The sequence below is a fragment of the Mesoplodon densirostris genome, chromosome 4 (genome assembly GCF_025265405.1).
Source record: "Mesoplodon densirostris isolate mMesDen1 chromosome 4, mMesDen1 primary haplotype, whole genome shotgun sequence".
Classification (NCBI taxonomy): domain Eukaryota; kingdom Metazoa; phylum Chordata; class Mammalia; order Artiodactyla; family Ziphiidae; genus Mesoplodon; species Mesoplodon densirostris.
This window is the reverse complement of record NC_082664.1, coordinates 132,880,387-132,902,427: the sequence shown is the minus strand read 5'-3', so window position 1 is coordinate 132,902,427 and position 22,041 is coordinate 132,880,387. Positions and strand designations below refer to the sequence as shown.

Genomic DNA, 22,041 nt, shown 5'->3' with positions numbered 1-22,041 from the left:
CGCCGCATGGCACATCGGATCTTAGTTCCCTAACCAGGATCGAACCTGTGCTCCCCACAGTGGAAGTGCAGAGTCTTAACCACTGGACCTCCAGGGAAGTCCCTCATTTGATCTTGATTCCTCTAATCATAATTTATGATAATATAACTTAGGTAGAGCCAAAGCTTAAACAGTTCATATATTATATAGGAAAAATAAAAAGGTTTGCTAAGCAAGATAATATAATAAATAAGATACCTCGTGGCATAAGGTTTATGGGAAGGGTAGCATAGACTTCTTTATTCACGTTACTTTTGTCTTATTTGCAGTACTTCTTTATCCCATGGCACTATGGCTGTTTATGTACCAGGCTGTACCATTAGGGAGCTCCCTGTTCATCTTTGCAACTCCAGCACCTCACCCAGTGTGGGCCCATGACAGGCTCTGCATCTTTAAAGACCTGACTTTGCTGGACTGTACTCTACTGCTGAGTCCTGTGCTAGTCATCGTCGACCCCAGGAAGCAGAGGTTTTGGTCCTAGCTCCTATCCTAATTGAGTTTACTTGGACAAATCACCCAGGATCTATGATTCTGTTTCTTATCTGGAAAATGAGGGGCTTTGACTAGAAAATCTTCAAATTCTCTTTTAGCTCTAAAACTCAATCCTTAATATGCAAATGTAACTGATTTAGGCATATTAATGTCTATAGGCACATGGATGTTACTAAACGTAAACAGGTCTTATCTACTCATTAGAACAGACCCAACAGGACTTCTTTTTTTTTTTTTTTTTTTTGCTGTACGCGGGCCTCTCACTGTTGTGGCCTCCCCCATTGCGGAGCACAGGCTCCGGATGCACAGGCCCAGCGGCCATGGCTCACGGGCCCAGCCGCTCCGCGGCATGTGGGATCTTCCCAGACCGGGGCACGAACCCGTATCCCCTGCATCGGCAGGCGGACTCTCAACCACTGCGCCACCAGGGAAGCCCCCAACAGGACTTCTAAATGGAAATACTTTGAATAATAAAATTATATCTCTTTGCAAGGAGATCAATAGATTGTTTTTATCAAATACAACTGGCCACCTTCTTTCTCTGCATTTCATTTTTGTCCAAGTTGGGAAGAATACCCCTTGCATAACTGAATATATCCATATAAAGTTGTTGTTTTCATTCAAGAATCTTTGGGTCATGAGACCCTAACATGTTTTTAGTCCCTAAATTATTCAAATGTATAGCTGTGACTGAAAAACATCACTTTAAAGTAAAATAAGTCTGTTAGAATATTATCAAAATAAAGTAACAGGCAACTGTTGAATATCTCTAATGTTGCAAAGGAATTTAGATTTCTAATAGTGTGAACCTGTGATAACATACTCAGATAACTAGATATGGGGATTTACATTGGGGATATACAGATGCTATCAGCATTGATAAGGTTCAAAGAGTCCTCCCCATTTTGTAAGGGGACATTGGCAAAGAGCAAGCAGTATGGGCTTCCCTGGTGGCGCAGTGGTTGAGAGTCCACCTGCCAATGCAGGGGACATGGGTTTGTGCCCCGGTCCGAGAGGATCCCACATGCCACGGAGCAGCTGGGCCCGTGAGCCATGGCTGCAGCTGCGTACCGCAAAAAAAAAATAAAAAAATAAGAGCAAGAAGTATGAAGCCAGTTCTGCAACCCAAGAGGCCAAAGTTGGTGCAGGGATGCGATGGGTCATCAAAAGTTGGGGGAGAGCTAAGCTAGGTATCAAGGGGGAAGGTGAGGACACTATGATTTGTTAAAAATTTCAAAGGACAAGGGCAAAGTCTGAACAGGAGATGAGGCCAAGGTTCTGCAGCTGGAACGACACAGAGGCAAGTAGGAGGAGAGCAAGGAGCGTGGTAGACAGGCTGCAGGTGAGGCTGAAGTGGCAGCCACTTGCCTCTGTGGCCCAAGCTCATGTGATACCTGGGGGTCAGCCTTGGTTAACATGAAGAGCAGACACGGATGCTAATCGTCTCTGCCACTGCTGCAGCCAACAATGCAAAAAAGGAGAACAAGAAGGAGGAGGAGAGGAGGACGATGACAGTGGAGGAGAGCACTGTGAGGGAGGACACTGTGTGACTGTGACACAGAGAGAAGGGGACAGTCTGTACTCCTGACCTAGGCATACCTATCATCTCTTATCATCTCCACCTTAGTCTCTGCATCTGGGAACTAGGCATTTTAGCCCAGATCTTCTGTGAGGCTTTTGCTAGCTCTTAAATTTATAAGACCTTGCTAAAAACAGAGTTTCAAATTCTGTAAGACTCCATTAAAACAATCACTGAAAGATTCATAATCTGACTTTATTACTCAGGCAGGAGAATTTTGGTTGACTCCTCAACACTTTGGCATCTGGTTTTCCTGGGGCCCTTGATAAGAACTCCTGATTGCTTTCTAACAGGGTGGATCTCAGGACTGTGTTAGAAGCGAAAGGCAAACAGATGGGTGAGCTGCTCTAATCAGCTCTAGTTGCAGTTTTTTCCTTTTGTCTTTTCAAATAGAGGTTAGTCTTCCCCAAATCCCAATGCTCCACTCCCTAATTTGGAGATGAACCAGATGATTTCACTGGTCTTTCCCTTCTCTGGTTTCTATGACTCATCAACTACAGCAACCAGGGTGGGGTTAAAAAAAACAACCCTAATATTCAGGTTATGCAGCTCAAAAGGAAGGAATCTAAGAAAAGCTGTTAAGATTGTAAAACAATGAAAAAAAAATATGACTCACAATACTCCTAACTTGTTAATCTTTCCCAGGTCTCCCTATATCCGGTGCCCCTATCTTTTCTCTTTAATTATCAATTACATGAATGCTTTGTTTATCAAGTGTTTTACACATATTTTTCTATGAAATTAGAAAAATGCTTAATCTAGTATAGATAGACGCCTACTTGAGTTTGATCACTCATGTCCCTGAGAAAGCTGCTAGTATCTATCTGACTATAGAAATCAGGGTAAATTCATTCAATTTAACCAACATTGAGTATCCACTATATGCCAGGTACTAGGGCAAGACTGCATAGCAGATGTGTAATAGGAGAAAACACATTAACTCTAACTTCAAGATCTGGTGGAGGTAAATGAGTAATTGTAACTTAACAAATGTATCAGAAATGAAATCAAAATGCTAGGGGAGCCCAGCAGCAGTTAACCCTTAGAGAAAGGAAGTAAGATAGTCCCTCTTGGTCAACGCATTCACAGTTACTCATAGCTATTTGAAGTCATTGTGCAATCATAAAAGAGGAAATGTACCATATAACAAAGTATTCCATATCCATGGGAAGCATCAATGTAGAGAGATGTGGCTGTTAATTTTTAAAAATTTCATTCCAGGGACTTCCCTGGTGGCGCAGTGGTTAAGAATCCACCTGCCAATGCAGGCGACACGGGTTCGAACCCTGGTCTGGGAAGATCCCACATGCCGTGGAACAACTAAGCCCGTGTGCCACAACTACTGAGCCTGCACTCTAGAACCCCCGAGCCACAACTACTGAGTCCACGTGCCATAACTACGGAAGCCCACTCACCTAGAGCTCATGCTCTGCAACAAGAGAAGCCACCGCAGTGAGAAGCCCGCGCACCGCAACGAAGAGTAGCCCCGCTCACTGCAACTAGAGAAAGCCCGTGCACAGCAACAAAGACCCAATGCAGCCAAAAGTAAATAAATAAAATAAATTAATTTTTAAAAAAAGAAAAAATTTTTTTAAAAATTTCATTCCATTATAAAAACTGGTAAAGAGGATTAGTCACTGGTGAAGGTGTATATTTATTTAATGGCACCATTGTCTAAACTGTGGAAATATTTTTGGAAATCCTCCACTTAAGTATTTCCCTCAGAGCCTAAGGCAAATCCTGGTCACTTGAGAGAGTTTTGAGGAACAGCTAAAGGTCACTCTGAGACAAGGTCCATGACTAAGAGAGCAAAAAATAGCAGGAGGAGAGAATACCACCAACTAGGGTTAAAAACACATGAAGAAAAAAAAAAAAAAACACATGAAGGCGTGATCGGGCCCTTGTTTAATTACATTGTTCAATGGACTCAGTAGTACTTTTTTCTAGTTTTAAGGAAATTTGATTGTTCTGATATTAGCTCTGAAGTGGATATCTATCAGCCCAATAAAGTTTTCAGAGTCCCTGAGATGCTAAATATTCAAAATTATGTAATACTATTTAAAAGTAATGTTTTTGGTGAAAAATGTCCAAAAATATACTGGATTGAAGTGGAATCTTCAATAATGACATATCTATGGATGAGGTACTTATATAACAAAAAAAATTCTCAAAAACCCAATACTCCCATGGGCAAGGGAATAGCCAAGTTTGCTGCAGTTTCCAGTGAATGACATCAGCCTCCTGTAAGTCTCCAGCAAAATGAATTCAGTTAGTACCATCAGTCCCTTTCCCATTCCAGAGCCAGTGGTATTCATGTGGGCATTCTGCAGAGCTGGAACAAACCTAGACAGAACCCCAGACAGCTGCAGAGGAAAAGGAAAAGGCACAGAGTTGGTGGATACAGAGCTGCCCCAGAGACCTCTACCAGCCAGTTCTCACAAAGGTTGACTACTCTCCTGGACCTGCAGTTATTCTTCCTTCATAAACAGAAATCATTTCTCAGAATTGTTAATATTGCTTTTGTTAGTCTTTTAACAAGTTGGTCTGTTTATAAGTTAGGAACATAAAAAAAAGAATCATCCACCTTGTATTGTTAAAAAAAAAAAACTTGAAGCATGAACACACTTGATACCAAACTGAAAAGGAATGGGGGGCGGGGGCATGTCCTGAGACCCACATGGGTTAGCAATGTTGGTGTCCATATTTTTTTAAGTTTTAACGGGTTAAGTTCAATTTTCTCTCTCAAGGCTGTAGTATCCATTTTAAACGTTTAAACATTAACATAAATATCACGTAAACATTGAAACGTTCTGGGAGGAGGTCATGCTGTGATTTACACAGATTCTCAAGTCCCTGAGGAAGGGCAACTTGGGTTTCAATTTGGGCACTGCTGCTTGCCTCACTTTCTTTTTCTTTCCTAGACTCCAGAGTCCAAGCTTTAAAAAGTTAGGAGAGTCCAGCTAGGTAAAAGTAACATTTAAAGAGTTAACCATCCTTTATTAAGCGACCTTCTTGGGAGGATACCACTTTTTTGTTTTGTTTTGCAGATTTAGAATCCACTTCCAGGTGATACAACTGGAATTTGATTCCCCAAAGAACTTTTGCAAAGGCACCCTTATCCCGTTTAGCTCTGAGCCCTAGAGGAAGGAGAGGCGTCTAACTTAACCTTGTGTGAGGATCTGTAGTACTTATTACCCATTTCTGATGTGTCCAACTCCAGTAGATTTAAGATCTGCACCTTCTATCTCACTGGCTCGGCCACATTCTCACAAATCTGGCAGGCATATTTGGTACTGCAGAAACAAAGGTGAACAGATTGCCGATTAACTTGGATCACCATAACCTCAGGTTTAGACTGAAAAATAGCCTCCCTTGATTCCCCCACCCTCAGGCTTCCCTACTGTCCATTCTGCCTCCCAATCTATCTGACATATTACTGCCATACTTTCCATTATAGAAGTTTAATCATGTTGCCCACCTCAACTGCCACCCTCATTAAAAAGCTTTTGATTACTCCCCATCTCAAGACAATGCCCTGTTTCTAAGAAGGCACTCAGGGCTTTTTATTAAGTTCTCTGAAGTACACTTTCTTAGGTTCCTTTTGGTCTCTTCACCGTAGTTACCCTGGGCAGGCCTTAGGCACCCTGGATATCCTGCCATGCTGTGCATGTTTCTACCTCTGCAGCATGGATCATACTTTGTCCCTCAGCTTGAAATTTCCCTTCCAGTCTGACAAGCTCCTTTCAAGTTTTAACTCAAATGACATCTCCAATTGATGTGATCTGACAATTCTTCACATTTATACAGTGACTTGCAGTTTAAAAAGAAGTTTTATATCCATTATTTATTGGAAGGCCACTAGAGCCTGTAGAATATGCTGGGAAGGCATCAAATTCTGGATTTTACAGATGAAAAGACCCAGGCTCAAAGAGGGGAGAGATACAGCCTTAGCAAATGGTGGAGTTGAGACTAACTCAGGGCTCTCTGCTACCCCCTCATCGCTCGCCTCTTCCAACAAACTCTGGACTGGCTACTTCTAAGACTCAGCCTCTCTTACCTCTCCAAGTTGCAGCTGACAGTAACATTCTGAAGACTTCCCCAACTGCTGGATGTGAATTAACTCTAGCAGGGGCTCCTGAGAGGCAGAAGGCTTGGCTGACAGCAAACTCAGCACTCCCTCATATGCAAAATGACATTTTGGCCTTAGGCGCTTAGTAAGTTACACAGTTAAGAGTCAAAGTTTTCAGGCACTAGAGTGAGCATTAAAAAAAAGCCAAACTGAATTAGGGACTGACCTACCACTTTATTAGCTTCCCAACATACACACATATACAAAGGCATTCAAGCCTGATGCACTGTGATTTCAGTCTCCCTCACCCTCTTCCTGAACTCAAAAGAACTCACTGTATAATTGGACAGAGACTATTTCCAGCTGCCCACTGCGGCACTTGGGAAACTATAATTTGCATCACTTTTGGTGGGGCAGAGGGCAGACAACATACTTGTAAAATGTATTCAATTATTTATTTTTCACATTAGTAAAACTGCTGTTTGCACATTGTTGGGACCCAAGACTAGCTAAACATAAAACACAAACTCCATAAAATACATTCTATTTCTTAGTTTTATAGAAATGTTAACTTCCTCATTCAATTAAACAAAGAGACTCTAATCACTTTCTTACTTATTTCGGACTCATTTCTCACTTCAGTTGAAAACTTTCAGGGGTAAATTTAAATATTGTCTCATGGAGGATGATGCAGTCAGTAAGACTGTTCCTGGACACAACATCCTATTTATTTGGAGTCCTATCTAACAGGCTAAAATCAAAATACCTTCCTTACAGTTTAGTTTCTGCAGTCTAAGTTGAGCAGAATTTTGTTGAAAGAGCAGTTTGCAAACTGGGGAGGAGTTGAGTTTACTTGGCATTCACACACCCCAGAGCTGTGGAGCAGGCTTCTCTTCAGCATTCCAGTGACTGGACAGGGGTCTCACTCTTTGACAAGGGAAGTTTGTTGTTTTTTTTTTCTGCCGCAGAAAGAATCACAGATCACATATTCATGTCCAAACAAGTTTTGGGTGCTAGATAGAATGTTTTTAAGAGGTTTTAAATACAGGGTCTTCCAAATTGTTAAATCTAACCTGAATTTATACTTACCTTGTTGCTCTTAAATGACAAATAGTAACATTGTGAGTTAGACAGTATTGTAAAAATGTATCCAAAACATGGAACTTCAGTCTTTCTTGAGAGGTGACTGGCATGGCCTTTAATAAGCACAAGTTTTTATTTTTATTATTTATTTATTGCTTGCTTGCTTGCTTGTGGGATCTTAATTCCCCGACCAGGGATCGAACCTGGGCCCTCAGCAGTGAGAGTGTGGAGTCCTAACCACTGGACCACCAAGGGTTTCCCTAAATACAAGTTTTTAAATTTCTTTTCTTGTGCAGGGCTCATAGCTGCCCATAGACTTGCCCTTATGAGTAAGGGATCTAAGACTGAGTTAGAGACAACTTAGCCGCATGCTGGTATATGGGGAGGTATCAGCACAATTTAGTAGGTGTTGATGCAGCATCTGGAGGCTGCCTCACCCTGTGCTTAGTCTTGGGTTAGACACACAGCTGTATAAAAACATAATCGTTGCCTGCAAGGAGTTTACAGTCTGTTTAGTGACTTGTGCAAAATACTTGAAAGAGAATAATGTAGGTAACAACTGAGATTCAAAATTTGTGGTATTATAATAAGTACAGTAGGAATTTAAAGCAGAAAAGTTTTGTTTTTAGGGTTTTGAACTGTAAGGAAAATTTAATGCCCGGGACCCTAAAAACAGGAGTGCCTGATTCCCCCACCCCCTGCCACTTCATTTAGATTCTTCTTTCTGCCTGATTATTCAATCTAATAGCCTTTTCCCTTCAGTCTTCATCCTCCTTGACCTTCCTATAATACCTGACACTGAACAATACACTTTTCACAAACTTTTGTTTTTAATTAATTAATTTTCTATTTACTTCTGGCTGTGTTGGGTCTTTGTTGCTGCATGTCGTTTTTCTCTAGTTGCGGTCAGCAGGGGCTACTCTTTGTTGCAGTGCACAGGCTTCTCATTGCGGTGGCTTCTCTTGTTGCAGAGCACGGGCTGTAGGCGCATGGGCTTCAGTAGTTATGACACACGGGCTCAGTAGTTGTGGCGTGCAGGCTTCAGTAGTTGTGGCCCGCGAGCTCTAGAGCACAGGCTCAGTAGTTGTGGTGCCCAGGCTTAGTTGCTCCACGGCATGTGGGATCTTCCCAGACCAGGGCTTGAACCTATGTCCCCTGCATTGGAAGGCGGATTAACCACTGCGCTACCCGGGTAGTCCCTTCACAAACTTTCTATTCTAAAATAATCTCAAATTTATAAAGAAGTTGTAGAAATAGTACATATAGCTCCTATATACCTTTCACCAAGACTCCCTGTTAACGTTTCTCTGCCCAAGTCCTCCAATTTGAGACTAAGTTGTAGACATGATGTTCCATTACCAATTTTTACTTCAGTGTTTATTTCCTAAGTACAAGGCATGCTCTTAACATAACCACAGCAAAGGAAATTAACATAAATACATTAGTACCATGTAGTCTACAAACTCCAAGTTTTGCTGGTTGTTCCAATAATGTCCTTTACTGGACTATACATACAAACCAGAATTATGAGTCCCATTAACTTAGTCTTTAAGTAAAACAGTCCTCCAGTGTCTCTTTCATGATCCTGTCAGTTTTGAAGACTGCTGACCAATTACTTTACAGACTATGCCTTTGAGTTTCTCTGGTATTTCCTTATAACTTATGCATATTTGGCAGGAACATACCACAAAAGTGATGCTGTGTTCTTCGTGCATACCTAGAAACACAGATTGTTAATTTGTCTCATTACTGGTGATATCAACTTTAGTTACTTGGTTAAAATAGCTTCTGCCAGGTTTCTTCAGCATTAAGTAAACTAATAAGTATGTTATACTTATTAATAATAACTATCTAGCAGTGAGATTCTTTAATAAGACTATGCAAATATTCCCATTTGCCATCAAATTTTCACCCACTGCATTTAGCATCCTTTGATGATTTTTAGCTTTATTATTGTTATAATGGTTGCAAATTGTGACTTCTCTAATTCCATCATTCTCTCTAGATTAATTCATTGGCATTCTACCAAAGAATATTCCCTTTTGCCCCATTTTTAATTCACTCATATCTGTATGAGCTTGTGGACTACTATTTTACTCAAAGGATTTCAATCTCTTACTATCATTATTTCATGCTCAAATTACAACCGACCTGGGAACTCCTTTAAGCTAGCTCCTGTGTTCTTTTGACATGCACCCATCATTCTTTGAGCATTTTCACACTTCCAGGTTCATCTTACAGCTTCCCTTCCCCATTCTTGGAATTAGTAATTTCTCCAAGGAGCCCCCGTTTCTTTAAGTGAAGAATGGGACTTGGAAACCAAGATCTGGGTGCTCGTGCTAGGTGTGCTCATTACTACTAGAGTGCCATTGCTTCTAGACCCTATCAGCAGAATTAGGAAACATGTATGCATCGGTACACACATACATCTATTTCTCCATCTCTCTATATATTAAGTACCATGATTTCATTTCTAATTCCAAACCAATACTACAGGGTTTATTCTTGCCTTCCTCTTTCCCATTATTCTCAATGTATTTATTTCCTCAATTAATCTGGTATGTAACCAAACTCCTAGCCCCTTGACCCAAATAAAGGGGAAGTGGAAGAAAAAGAGTTAAAAAAAAAAAAGGCCACCTTGGTTGCAGACATGCACCTATTTCTTGGTATGTCAGCCCAAAGGTGGGTCCCCAACTTTCCTGTTTCTAAGTTGCAGACCCAATTTTCAGTCTATAGGTTCTATAGGATATCACCTTAATTGTACTGCCAACATTTGGTTGAAGACATAACTAGTTGTCTGTTCACCCCATCCATATTCTCCCTCTAATATTTTCATATTGTAAAATAGTATGAATTTTCCTTTCTAAATAAACCTTTATATGGTAATTCCTAAAATTGGTCATGTCATCTTGCTCAAAAAGCCTTCAATAGATCTTCATTGCTTTTATTGATTGATTGATTGATTTAATAAATTTATTTATTTTTGGCTGCGTTGGGTCTTTGTTGCCACGTGCGGGATTTCTCTAGTTGCAGTGAGCCGGGGCTACTCTTTGTTGTGGTGCATGGGCTTCTCGTTGCCGTGGCTTCTTTTGTAGAGCACGGGCTCTAGGCGTGAGGGCTTCAGTAGTTGTGGCACACGGGCTCAGTAGTTGTGGCTCACAGGCTCTAGAGTGCAAGCTCAGTAGTTGTGGCACACGGGCTTAGTTGCTCCACAGCATGTAGGATCTTCCCGGACCAGGGCTTGAACTCGTGTCGCCTGCATTGGCAGGCGGATTCTTAACCACTGCGCCACCAGGGAAGCCCTCTTCATTGTTTTTAGAATCAAATCAAACCATCTGGAAATAACAGTCAATACCTTCCGCTATCAAGCTTTAACTTACCTCTTCAACTTCATCTTCCATTTATCATCCTTTACCTCCAAGCTTATTAAATAAGCATATTCGCTATTTCCTAAAACTAGCTCTTTTCATAAGAATTTCCCTCATGCCCTGATGCTTTGCTTCCTTTTTATCCACATTAATATTTTACTTGTCTTTCAAACACAGCTTAAAAGTCATTTCTGGGCTTCCCTGGTGGCGCAGTGGTTGAGAGTCCGCCTGCCGATGCAGGGGACACGGGTTCGTGCCCCGGTCTGGGAAGATCCCACATACCGTGGAGCGGCTGGGCCCGTGAGCCATGGCCGTTGAGCCTGCGCGTCCGGAGCCTGTGCTCCGCAACGGGAGAGGCCACAACAGTGAGAGGCCCACATACCGCAAAAAAAAAAAAAAAAAAAAAAAAAGTCATTTCTACCATGAGTTTCTCTTACTTCCAAGTATCCCTTTTTCTTACTCCCGTCACTATTACGTCACTTGAATATTCTGCTCTGTATTATAGCTAATTGTGCATACCTATCTCCCCAACTAGATTAGGTAACACCCTTAAGACAGAAACCAATCTTATTTATCTTTAAATCTCAAGAGACTGGTATAATGTATTACAATAGATGCTCAAATATGCATCATCAACTCAACAGAACAGAGGATAGGCAAAGTTTTGAGGGGCATGAATAAATGCAAGCAGATGTAGCTTTACATGTAAAAGCATACAGGTAGGGACAAGAATGGCTACTTTGTGTGTTGGTAAAGCCTGACTGGAGCAGATGTTGCATTAATGCAGGGCTTGGGAGAGACCTGAGACCCATGGCATTGGTGTGGCACTGCCTTACTGGAGTGCGCCTTTTAAAAGTAACATGCACATACTTTTCTGGGCTGTGTATTTTTGGGTAAGCAAAACCTGGGGTGGGGAATATAAAAAGATTTCCTTTTCCCCTCTAAGAAATGCACATTCTTCAAGAAAAGGGAAGGAGTAATTCAAGCCACTAACCACAGATTCTTTAGGTTTCTTCACTTCCAAAACAGCAATTAATTTACACTCAGGCTTACCCCCAACCCCAGTTCCTTAGAGAATTAACCAGGTTATACCATGCATGTACAACTAAAAACTAACCCTTGGTAGGTCCTTGCTTGATCACTTTCTAACAGTAGCTCATATATTGAAAGCAAACATATACGCCAAGGTAACTCAATCTTCCTATTTGTTGAGGCAACCTGGAGACCGATCCTAGAAATATATGCCTGGGCCTCGACTCAGTAAGCTTTGCTCAGCAGATCAGACCCAATCCCCAGATAGATGCTTGTGTGTCTGCCCTTACGTACTTTGATAAGAAGTCTGGACACTAGCCGAGGGAAGACAGCAAGAGTGGAAGGATGAAATAAAGGATACCCTTTATTTCTACATCTCAGTGAGAAACTCGATAAATCCTGACATCAAATACTCTAAGGTTTGGTTAAAAAGTACCTACCATACTCAGCCATAAAAAAGAAACGAAATTGTGTTATTTGTAGTGAGGTGGATGGACCTAGAGTGAAGTAAGTCAGAAAGAGAAAAACAGATACCGTATGCTAACACATATATATGGAATCTAAAAAAAAAAAAAAAAAACAACAATGGTTATGAAGAACCTAGGGGCAGGACAGGAATAAAGATGCAGATGTAGATAATGGACTTGAGGACACAGGGAGGGGGGAGGGTAAGCTGGGACAAAGTGAGAGAGTGGCATGGACATATATACGCTACCAAATGTAAAATAGTTAGCTGGTGGGAAGCAGCCGCATAGCATGGGGAGATCAGTTTGGTGCTTTGTGACCACCTAGAGGGGAGGGATAGGGAGGGTGGGAGGGAGACGCAAGAGGGAGGAGATATGGGGATATATGTATATGTATAGCTGATTCACTTTGTTATGAAGCAGGAACTAACACACCATTGTAAAGCAATTATACTCCAATAAAGATGTTAAAAAAAAAGTACCTACCATATGCCTATAAAACATGAAAAACATCTTAATATCTCTACCAGCATGTCCATCAAGAACTTCATATTTAGCATGTTGGTAATAAAATACTAAAGTGTTCTCTCCCCTCTCTACCTTAAACCTGTGCCTCCTTCTAATATCTCGAAAACGTTCATGGTGTCCAAACACAAAATCCAAGTAGAAATGGAAGGGAATAGGTTAACTTCCTTTGCAGTTACAAAAGAAGATCCAAACAGAGCTATTTCCAAGTTTTGCAATCAAGATTTTCATTGTTTCCACCTCACTTTCTTATTCCTTAACATTCATAAATCTGACTTCCATTGTAGCCACTTTAACGAAACTTCTCCTTTTACTGAAGTTCTATGGTTCTTCCTGGGGCTCTATTCATGGTCCTTTCTTCATTTCACTCATTACTGCTATGTCATCCTTTTCTCTGATTTCAATCACCACAGATACACCAACCATTCCCAAATCTGTACTGAAGAGATCAGGCTTCTCTCTCGAGTTCAAAACTCAAATGATCAACTACCTTTGACACCAACTATCTCTATGTCAGATTTAACATGTTGGTAGTAAGGAACTTTTAAAAAGTGTCCTCTCTTTTCTCTCCACCTTAAAGCTATTTCTTCTGTATTCCTAAAATGCTCGTGGCATTTGTGAAGGTTTAAAAACATGTTCACTAAATCTTTTTATACTCCTCCCTTCATGAGGTGAAGCCTGAGTGTGGACTTAGTGACTTATTTCTAACAAGGAGAATATAGCGTAAGTGACAGTACTTGACTTCCAGGACTAGGCCTTAAAAGACACTCTGGCTTCCTCCTTGCTCTGTCTTGGACTGCTCTCTCTGGGGTAAGCCAGCTGCTACATCAAGAGGACACTCAAGCAGACCTATAGAGAGGTACCTGTGGTGAGCATGAGGCTTCCTGCTAACAGCCAACAAGAGACTGAGAACTTCCACGGCTACCACAAGAGAGCTTCCTTGGAAGCAGATGCTCCAGCCCCACGCAAGCCTTCAGACAACTGCAGCCCCAGCCAACAGCTTGACTGCAACTTTATGAGGTCTTGAGCCAGAGGCACGCAGCTAAGCTGCACCTGGACTCCTGACCCACAGAAACTCTAAGATAATAATTATTTGTAGTTTTAACCAGTAAGTTTTGGGGTAACTTATTATGCAGCAATAATGGCACACCCAGACCCAGAATCCAAGGAATACAAGTGGTGAATGGAAACGACCCTTTTAAGTGAGCTCTCTCCCCACTCTAATCACACTCCTCCTCGTACTTTCTCAGGAAGTAACAATGTTATTTACCCAGTATCCCGTATGAGGAACCTGGAAGTCATATTTGACTCTCCCTACCAACTATATCACCAAGTTATCATTTTTTTTCTTCCATCACTTGAGCCCATCCCTATTTTTTTTTTTCTTTTGCCGCACCACACGGTATGTGGGATCTTAGTTCCCTGACCAGAGATTGAACCCGCGCCCCCTGCAGTAAAAGCGCCGAGTCTTAACCACTGGACTGCCAGGGAAGTTCCCCATCCCTACTCTTATTGCTTTAATTCAGGGCCTTTACCATTTTTCAATTTTGATAACATACCTTTGCAACTTTTCTCCTTCCCTATAGTCTTTCCCAGCTCCATTCCATTCTCTAGATTAATGCCAATAAGAACTTTTTGAAGAATATATCTGATAATGTTATTTATTTTTATTAAAAAATCACTACTGGTTCCCACATTGCACAGGACAAAATTCAAATGCCACATCACGGCACGCGTCGTGTCCTATAACTTTTTCTCTCATCTCCACATTCACAGCCTACAATCTGGCCATCTTTCACCTTTGCATATGCTGCTTTCTTTCTGTGTGGAAGATCTTTCATTCTTTCCTTATAACTCTTACTCTTTTTTTTTTTTCTTTTTTTTTGCGGTACGCGGGCCTCTCACTGTGTTGGCCTCTCCCGTTGCGGAGCACAGGCTCCGGACGCGCAGGCTCAGCGGCCATGGCCCACGGGCCCAGCCGCTCCGCGGCATGTGGGATCCTCCCGGACCAGGGCACGAACCCACGTCCCCTGCATCGGCAGGCAGACTCCCAACCACTGCGCCACCAGGGAAGCCCACTCTTACTCTTTTTTAAAAGACTCACCTCAAGGTTTATCTCAGAACCTTCCTTAATTATCAGGTCCAGATTAGATGACTTTCTTATATTACTTTATCAGGGCACTTATCACATAGATCAGCATGTGTCTTCCACTAGAATGTTAGCTCCTGAGGAAAAAAAAATCTAACCTCGATACCTACACATTCATTTATTCATACGTTCAACTTATATCTACTGAGCAACTACAACAGACACTGTATTAGGTGTTTGTTACATACTAGTGAACAAAACAAATATGCCCTACTCTGGTATAGCTTGTAGTCTATTCAAGAAGAAAGACAGTAAGTTAAATAAGCAAATATTGTGATATATGAAAAAAGAATTTTATCAGAGAGTAAACATGAGGACCTACTTTAGGTTATGTGGCATACAGTACAGATGCACTCAAACATTTACTGAATGAAAGGTTTATACCTTCACCTCAGAGATATAAGTGGGTCAGGCTCATCACATCCTTGCCAACACTGAGTCTGTTTTTTTTTTTTTAAAAATCTTTGCTCATACTGTCAATGTCACTTTCTTGCTTATACATTCTCAGTACTAAAAATCAAGAAAAAGAACACAAGATCAAATATACATTAGAAAAAAGAGGCTTGGTAAAGCACAAGTGGAAAACAAAGTCTAGCTTTATATATATTATCATGGTTACTCAGATAGATGGCTAAGATAATTTCAAAATAACCACCCGTAAGATCACACATTTTACTAAGTAAAAAGTACACTAAAAGAATGAAAGCCAACTCTTTCTGGTATTCAGAAGTCTGAAGCAATCATTGTTTAGTTTTTTTTAAAAGAGCAAATTCCAAGCGAATCCCTGCCTCTCCCTTGGTTCATTGCCAAATAACTCACAGCTGGAATATTTCTGGGAAATACGGATATGTGACAAAGTTAAAAAAAAAAAAAAAAGATCAAGACCACTGAAAACCAAGCTCAATATTTTAAAATGGGAATGGCAGGATGAGGAAACTATATAGTAAAATGCATAAAACAATTTTACTAGTAACAGCTCATTAATTAAAAAAAATTTTATAACCAACCAAAAAAATCAAAACTTGGTAGTAAATAAAATACTTAACTGCTATTTATAACAGTTGAGAAGGTTTCTAGGACTAGTTTCTTATATTAATATAAAATGCATAAAAAATGCCAAAAACTTAGCAAGTATTACCCTAGATTACAAAGCTTGTATTTTACAAAAGATGCACATATTTAGTGCACATTGAAGAAGGGGAATACAAAAGTTAAGTAAGTCCATCCCTTCTTAAGTCCATCCCTTCTTATTATTGGCTATAATAACATCAACTGATCATGCCCTTTTCCAAATTCATCTCCATGGTCCGGAAAAATTTAAATGAATCAGTGTAGATGAAGAAAAATACCTTCCGTTTTACCACACATTAGCCTTGTTGGCTGAAATATGAGATTTTTCTGGAAACCATACTCATCTCTTTGCTTTTAGTAGTGTATTTCAACACTTAGCCAAGATTTGTGCCAAGAGATAGAGGCATTTGTCATCGAACCTGTTACACCACAAGAGTATTTTTTTTTTTAAACAAACTGATGATTGCCCAACAAAAAACTGTTAACTTACTTGTGAATTTTCAGAGGCAGAGAGTTTTTTATTTTTTATTTCCCTTTTTGGCTTCTGCAATGGAATTTCACCAAGTTTTTAAAGATATTAACTTCATTAACCTGCAACAATCATCATTTTAAAGTAGTATATAAAAACTGTCAGATGGGTCAGAAATAAGGTTTACGTAGCTCAAAATTATCTCTGACAGTGGCAAGATTTAACCTTTTGAGCCAACCTCAACAGACCGGCAATACATCTCAAATTATTAACATAATACATAATGATAAATATTGCTCTCGAAAAAAAGCAAATTATTTTCCTACTTACAATTTTTTGCAAAAGGTCTACTATAAAAATATTTTCTTCTCTCTTTATTTCCCTGCCACGATAACGTTAAACCATATCTGGAGCCTCCTCAAACATCAGGTGTTAAGAGCACAACATTCCATTTTAGTTGGAAAACTGCTTCACATAGTCAATGTGTATTTTCGAGGCACTATAAAAACTCTCAAGAACAGTACAAGAAAAACATTCCTCTTGCCTACAGATCTTTCAGGTATATTTCCCCTCAAACTTTTCTAAATTGAATGCTGTGATAACTGGTTTTTCTTCATTTTCCATGGTACAGTCCTTAAGTTATTTTTCTTTTACTTGGAGCCACTCCTTCATTTTCAACTTGCTGAGCAGGCAGACTTTTGGTTTCCATGGAAACTGAATTCCTGCGGCTTCGGGTAGGCATTCTTGTTCCACCAATCTAAGAGATGAAGCAAAGAACAGGATGGTTTAACATGTTTACAACATTCTTAAACACAGTCAACTCTATTATTTACACATGGACTAATTACCTTGCAAATGGTCCTTTATATATTTTTAATCCCTAGCCACTTAACTGCTTCTAAGCAAGCTTTAATCTGACAGAGTTTTAAAGTACGAAACTTTCAAATAACAATCAGGGAAGGAGATACATCAGGGTAAATGGAGAGAAGTGAAGAGGAAAACCACACTTTGTGCTAAATTTGGGAAAGTTTGAAATGCTAAATGAGAAAATGAGGGAATGACACGCCTTTAGAGCAATGTGCTTACAATACTGAAACTGAAGGGCAGGAGAAATGAAAAATAGGAAGGGAGGGAAAGGAAATACAAGAAGGTCAGAGGTGGTAAAGAGAGAGAAGAAATTATGAAATGGAGAAAGAGACAGAGTAAGAAAAACAGAAGAGTCCAAAAAAGAAGGATAAAAAGAATAAAAGTGAAACGAAGGGAAAAGAAAAAAGACCCCAATTTGAAAGGAAAATTGAGAGGCTGGAAGAGCAAGAAAGAAAGAAAAGGGGGAAGGAAAAATTGGAAGGCGATTACAGAGGATGGGAAAAGAGGAAGAAGGGAGCAGGGGGAAGAAGCTTTGTTGGGGTGCTGGTTCTACCTTAATATCTACTCTTCCTCAGCACAAGTTGCTACTCACTCCCACTTTCTAGCTCACACAGTCTAGGGAAGAGAGTGTATTCTTAGGATGCAATCCCTTGCTAATTGCAGTCCCACTGAAGATGAGGTCTGGAAATACTGTCATCCCCTTGGCCACTGGAAGAGTATAAAAATTTTAAATGGGGTAATGGAGAAGAGCCAGGCCTTACAGAGAAGGACAAAAGCTTTACAGCCTGAAACCATTTCCCCAGAACTTGTCCATATCTACCTCTATTTTCTTTAGTGACCTTGCACCCCCTTCTATTTCTTCACATCTTCTCCAGTGTGTTTCAGACCTGGAAATGATTGTAATTCCAATCACACTCTCTCATATTCCTTATACAACAGAAATATTACTAGCATTGCCCCAAGAGGCTACTGGCTCACTAAGAATGAATCAAACTCCAGCTACCCTCACTTAATATCTTGTCTCTCTTTTTTTTTTTTGCGGTACGCGGGCCTCTCACTGCTGTGGCCTCTCCCGTTGCGGGGCACAGGCTCCAGATGCGCAGGCTCAGCAGCCGTGGCTCATGGGCCCAGCCACTCCGCGGCATGTGGGATCTTCCCGGACCGGGGCACGAACCCGTGTCCCCTGCATTGGCAGGCGGACTCTCAACCACTGCGCTACCAGGGAAGCCCCTATATTGTCTCTTTAGGGGCATTTTTTGGTTTACAATTAGATGACTAGAAAAGACAAACTTGAGTTAGGGTTTGAGTCTGCCAGTCTGTCTGTCTGAATCTGAAGAACTTTTTTAACATACAGATTAAAAAACTGCTGTGATTTTTAGATTATGTATACCACTCCCCACTCAACTGGTATTTACTATAAAAGTATACTGACCACTCTAATTGTATCTACCATATTGCAAGCATTTTGACCCTATATGTGTATGTGTGTATGTGCATGGGTGTGTGTGTGAACCATATTTATAGCAGAAGTTGTGGAAGGAGAGAAGGGATAGGCACAGAGCCATTACAAAAAGACTAGAATCAGAAGAAGTCCGGAGTAGCACAGGAAGCAAATGGGATCCTCCTATTAAGCTCTGCTTGATGCAAAAAGAGGCAGACACAGGCTCTACTGGGGTATCTCTCAGGATTAGTGCTTAAGGTACTACTACAAAAAGGTGACATCTGAGTTCAAGTGGACTAAGGACTAAGGAATCGTATTAGAGGCAGAGATATTTGTCATATGAGTTTTTACATCATGAAATAAGTAGATCATTTCTGTTCCATATAAGATCTTACGTCCCAGGGTTTCCTGAAGCTCTCGTCTTTTCCTTTGCTGCTAAAGCTGGAATCCCTATCTGTGCTTATTAGCTTGGTAGGATTAGAAAGTCTCATTCCCATGGCCTCGCTAGGAGGAAGTAAGGGAGAAAGATGGGGTAATTCCTACATATGTAGGGCCAGATTGTAGGGAGATGTGTAAGAGATAACCAAAAACTTTCCATGGGCTTAAAAAAACATCAAACCAAGCACTAGTTAGCTAATTGTCTACTGTACCTAATGTCTGGCTGTACAACAACCTGGTCCTAGACAATCTCACTAAGGTTTTGTCCTTGGATTGAATGCACGAAATATCTTCAAAAAAACACAAATCAACAAATGCTCAGCATATACATAATTAAGCTGTTTATATTTATGTGGTCAAATCCTGAAAACATGGAATTGTGTCAAGACATTAAACTGTTCATTTTCACTGAAGAGGAATAAGCCACTCACACAGTTAAATGTTACAGGTGAAACTATCATCAGATTTTTCTAAGTTAAAACAAAATCATTCTCTTAGAAATAACATAAACTCTTCAAAAAAGTTTTCAATTATTATTTTTTTTTTTTGCGGTACACAGGCCTCTCACTATTGTGGCCTCTCCCATTGCGGAGCACAGGCTCCAGACACGCAGGCTCAGCGGCCATGGCCCACAGGCCCAGCCGCTCCGCGGCATGTGGGATCTTCCCGGACTGGGGCATGAACCCGTGTCCCCTGCATCAGCAGGCGGACTCCCAACCACTGCGCCACCAGGGAAGCCCCCTCAATTATTTTTAAGTTAAGAAAATGTTGCCTCAGGAGGTTATAAAAATCACTACTTATATAATTTAAACTGGAAATAGCCAACAAAAACTGTAGCTAAAATGGCTTAAAATACTAATATCTCACTTTCTCCATTCTTTCACTTGTCCCAACTAGTTAACCACATTTATATATTTTCTTGGCCAAAGTCAACTAAGAATGTATAAGAAGTTGTCATTTCTAAAAGGATCCTCTCAGTAATAACATTAGAATGGAGAAGTGAAAAACATACACGTGATAGATGTTCTATGGTAAACATATTGAGAAGAGTAGAGAACTCAGACAATAATTTTGGTTCAAAGATTTTTGGCAGCAGGGAAGGAAAATGTACTGTGTTACTGCTGACTGAACAGTCAGATTCACTTGTAGAGAATAAAACTTTTCCTTCAACTAAACTCAAACTGGAACTTCTTACATGATGTAAAGAATGAGTGACATGGTAAAGTGTATCTCTAACCATGGTTTTACAAAAGTTTCAGATAGAGAAATATCATTCAACTGGTATTTCTGGGGAAGGATTCTATAAAGAGTATAACATTAATTATAACTAAAATATTGAGTGATAAAATACTTGGTGTTAGGGCTTCCCTGGTGGCGCAGTGGTTGAGAGTCCGCCTGCCGATGCAGGGGACGTGGGTTCGTGCCCCGGTCCGGGAAGATCCCACATGCCGCAGAGCGGCTGGGCCCCAGAGCCATGGCCGCTGAGCCTGTGCATCCGGAGCCTGTGCTCCGCAACGGGAGAGGCCACAACAGTGAGAGGCCTGCGTACAGCAAAAAAAAAACAAAAAAAAACTTGGCGTTAAAACACAATTTACATCTTAACATTTTATTGTACTTTAAAAATTATTGGGGCTTCCCTGGTGGCGCAGTGGTTGAGAGTCTGCCTGCCGATGCAGGGGACACGGGTTCATGCCCTGGTCTGGGAAGATCCCACATGCCGCGGAGCGGCTGGGCCCGTGAGCCATGGCCGCTGAGCCTGCGCATCCAGAGCCTGTGCTCCACAACGGGAGAGGCCACAACAGTGAGAAGCCCGCATTCCGCAAAAAAAAAAAAAAAAAAAAAAAAAAAATTATTTATTTAATTTTGGCTGCATTGGGTCTTTGTTGCGGTGACCAGGCATGACTCTTCGTTGTGGTGTGCGGGCTTCTCCCTGCGGTGGCTTCTCTTGTTGTGGAGCATGGGCTCTAGGCGCACGGGCTTCAGCAGTTGTGGCACACAGGCTCTAGAGTGCAGGCTCAGTAGTTGTGGCGCACGGGCTTAGGTGCTCCACAGCATGTGGGATCTTCCCGGACCAGGGCTCGAACCCGTGTCCCCTGCATTGGCAGGCGGATTCTTAACCACTGTGCTACCAGGGAAGTCCCTCTTGAACTTTTAATAAGGCACTGCAGTCACTAATTACTAACACTTGCTTTTATATTTTCCCATATCCTACTTACTTTTAATTGTATCATCATAATTTTATTGCATGTATTCTGCAAATTGCCTCAAATATTTAATGAAATGAAACAGTATACATAAATAAAAATTGCAAAAAACATTATAACTTTGCTTTTCATAGGTACATAGGGATTTAACTATGTGGTTGCCTTACCCATGCCCTCACTGGGGAGGCTAATAGAATTTTCTTTAGTTGACTCATAAACCTTACAAAAATAAAAAGTTCCACTGATGTGATGACTGGATTCAGTAGAGCATACAACTTTATCTATGCTTCCTATAGATATTATTTTTATAATGGTGTTGTGATTAACATGGCAAATGTAGACATCAGGTTGAAATATTATATAGTCAGTGAAACAGATTAATAATAAACAACCTAATGGAACATTTAATTTCAAAAAAGATCTTACCTTTTGTTGTGTTGTGGGACCTAGTGATTTAGGTGGAAAAGTACAAGGTATTCTTCCATGATGGATATGATATGGTAATAAGAGACTGGGGTCTAACGGGACCCAGGGAACTGAGAGACTGGAAGGCACACCAGGAAGGCTGTAATGTGTTTTATGCAAATTGTATGCTGTCCTAGTAACTTTTCCATCAGAGGTCTTGTAGATCAGGAGTGAAGAATCTTCTGCTGCGTGAGACAACAAGTAGGAACCCTCCTGCAAGCTAAATCCACACAAGGAAACTCAACTCATTGGTTCACTGTGTCAAATTCAATAGCACTTTCTTAAT

At 40.8% G+C, this 22,041-nt stretch overlaps 1 protein-coding gene across 7 annotated transcripts in view; it reads right to left on the bottom strand.

The window, feature by feature from the left end:
* Nucleotides 1-15,905: 15,905 nt before the first annotated feature.
* The window catches only part of ICE2 (interactor of little elongation complex ELL subunit 2), a 68,960-nt gene continuing 62,824 nt past the window's right edge, over nucleotides 15,906-22,041 (bottom strand). For 6 of the 7 annotated variants that reach the window (XM_060097252.1, XM_060097251.1, XM_060097254.1 and 3 more), the window contains 2 exons: nucleotides 21,717-21,975; nucleotides 15,906-17,097 (listed from right to left, as the gene is read on the bottom strand). In XM_060097252.1, coding sequence (XP_059953235.1) covers nucleotides 16,975-17,097; nucleotides 21,717-21,975 — 382 coding nt within the window. In that variant the 3' untranslated portion in view covers nucleotides 15,906-16,974. The remainder of the gene's footprint in view (nucleotides 17,098-21,716; nucleotides 21,976-22,041) is intronic. The other variant, XM_060097256.1, reaches the window with a different exon arrangement.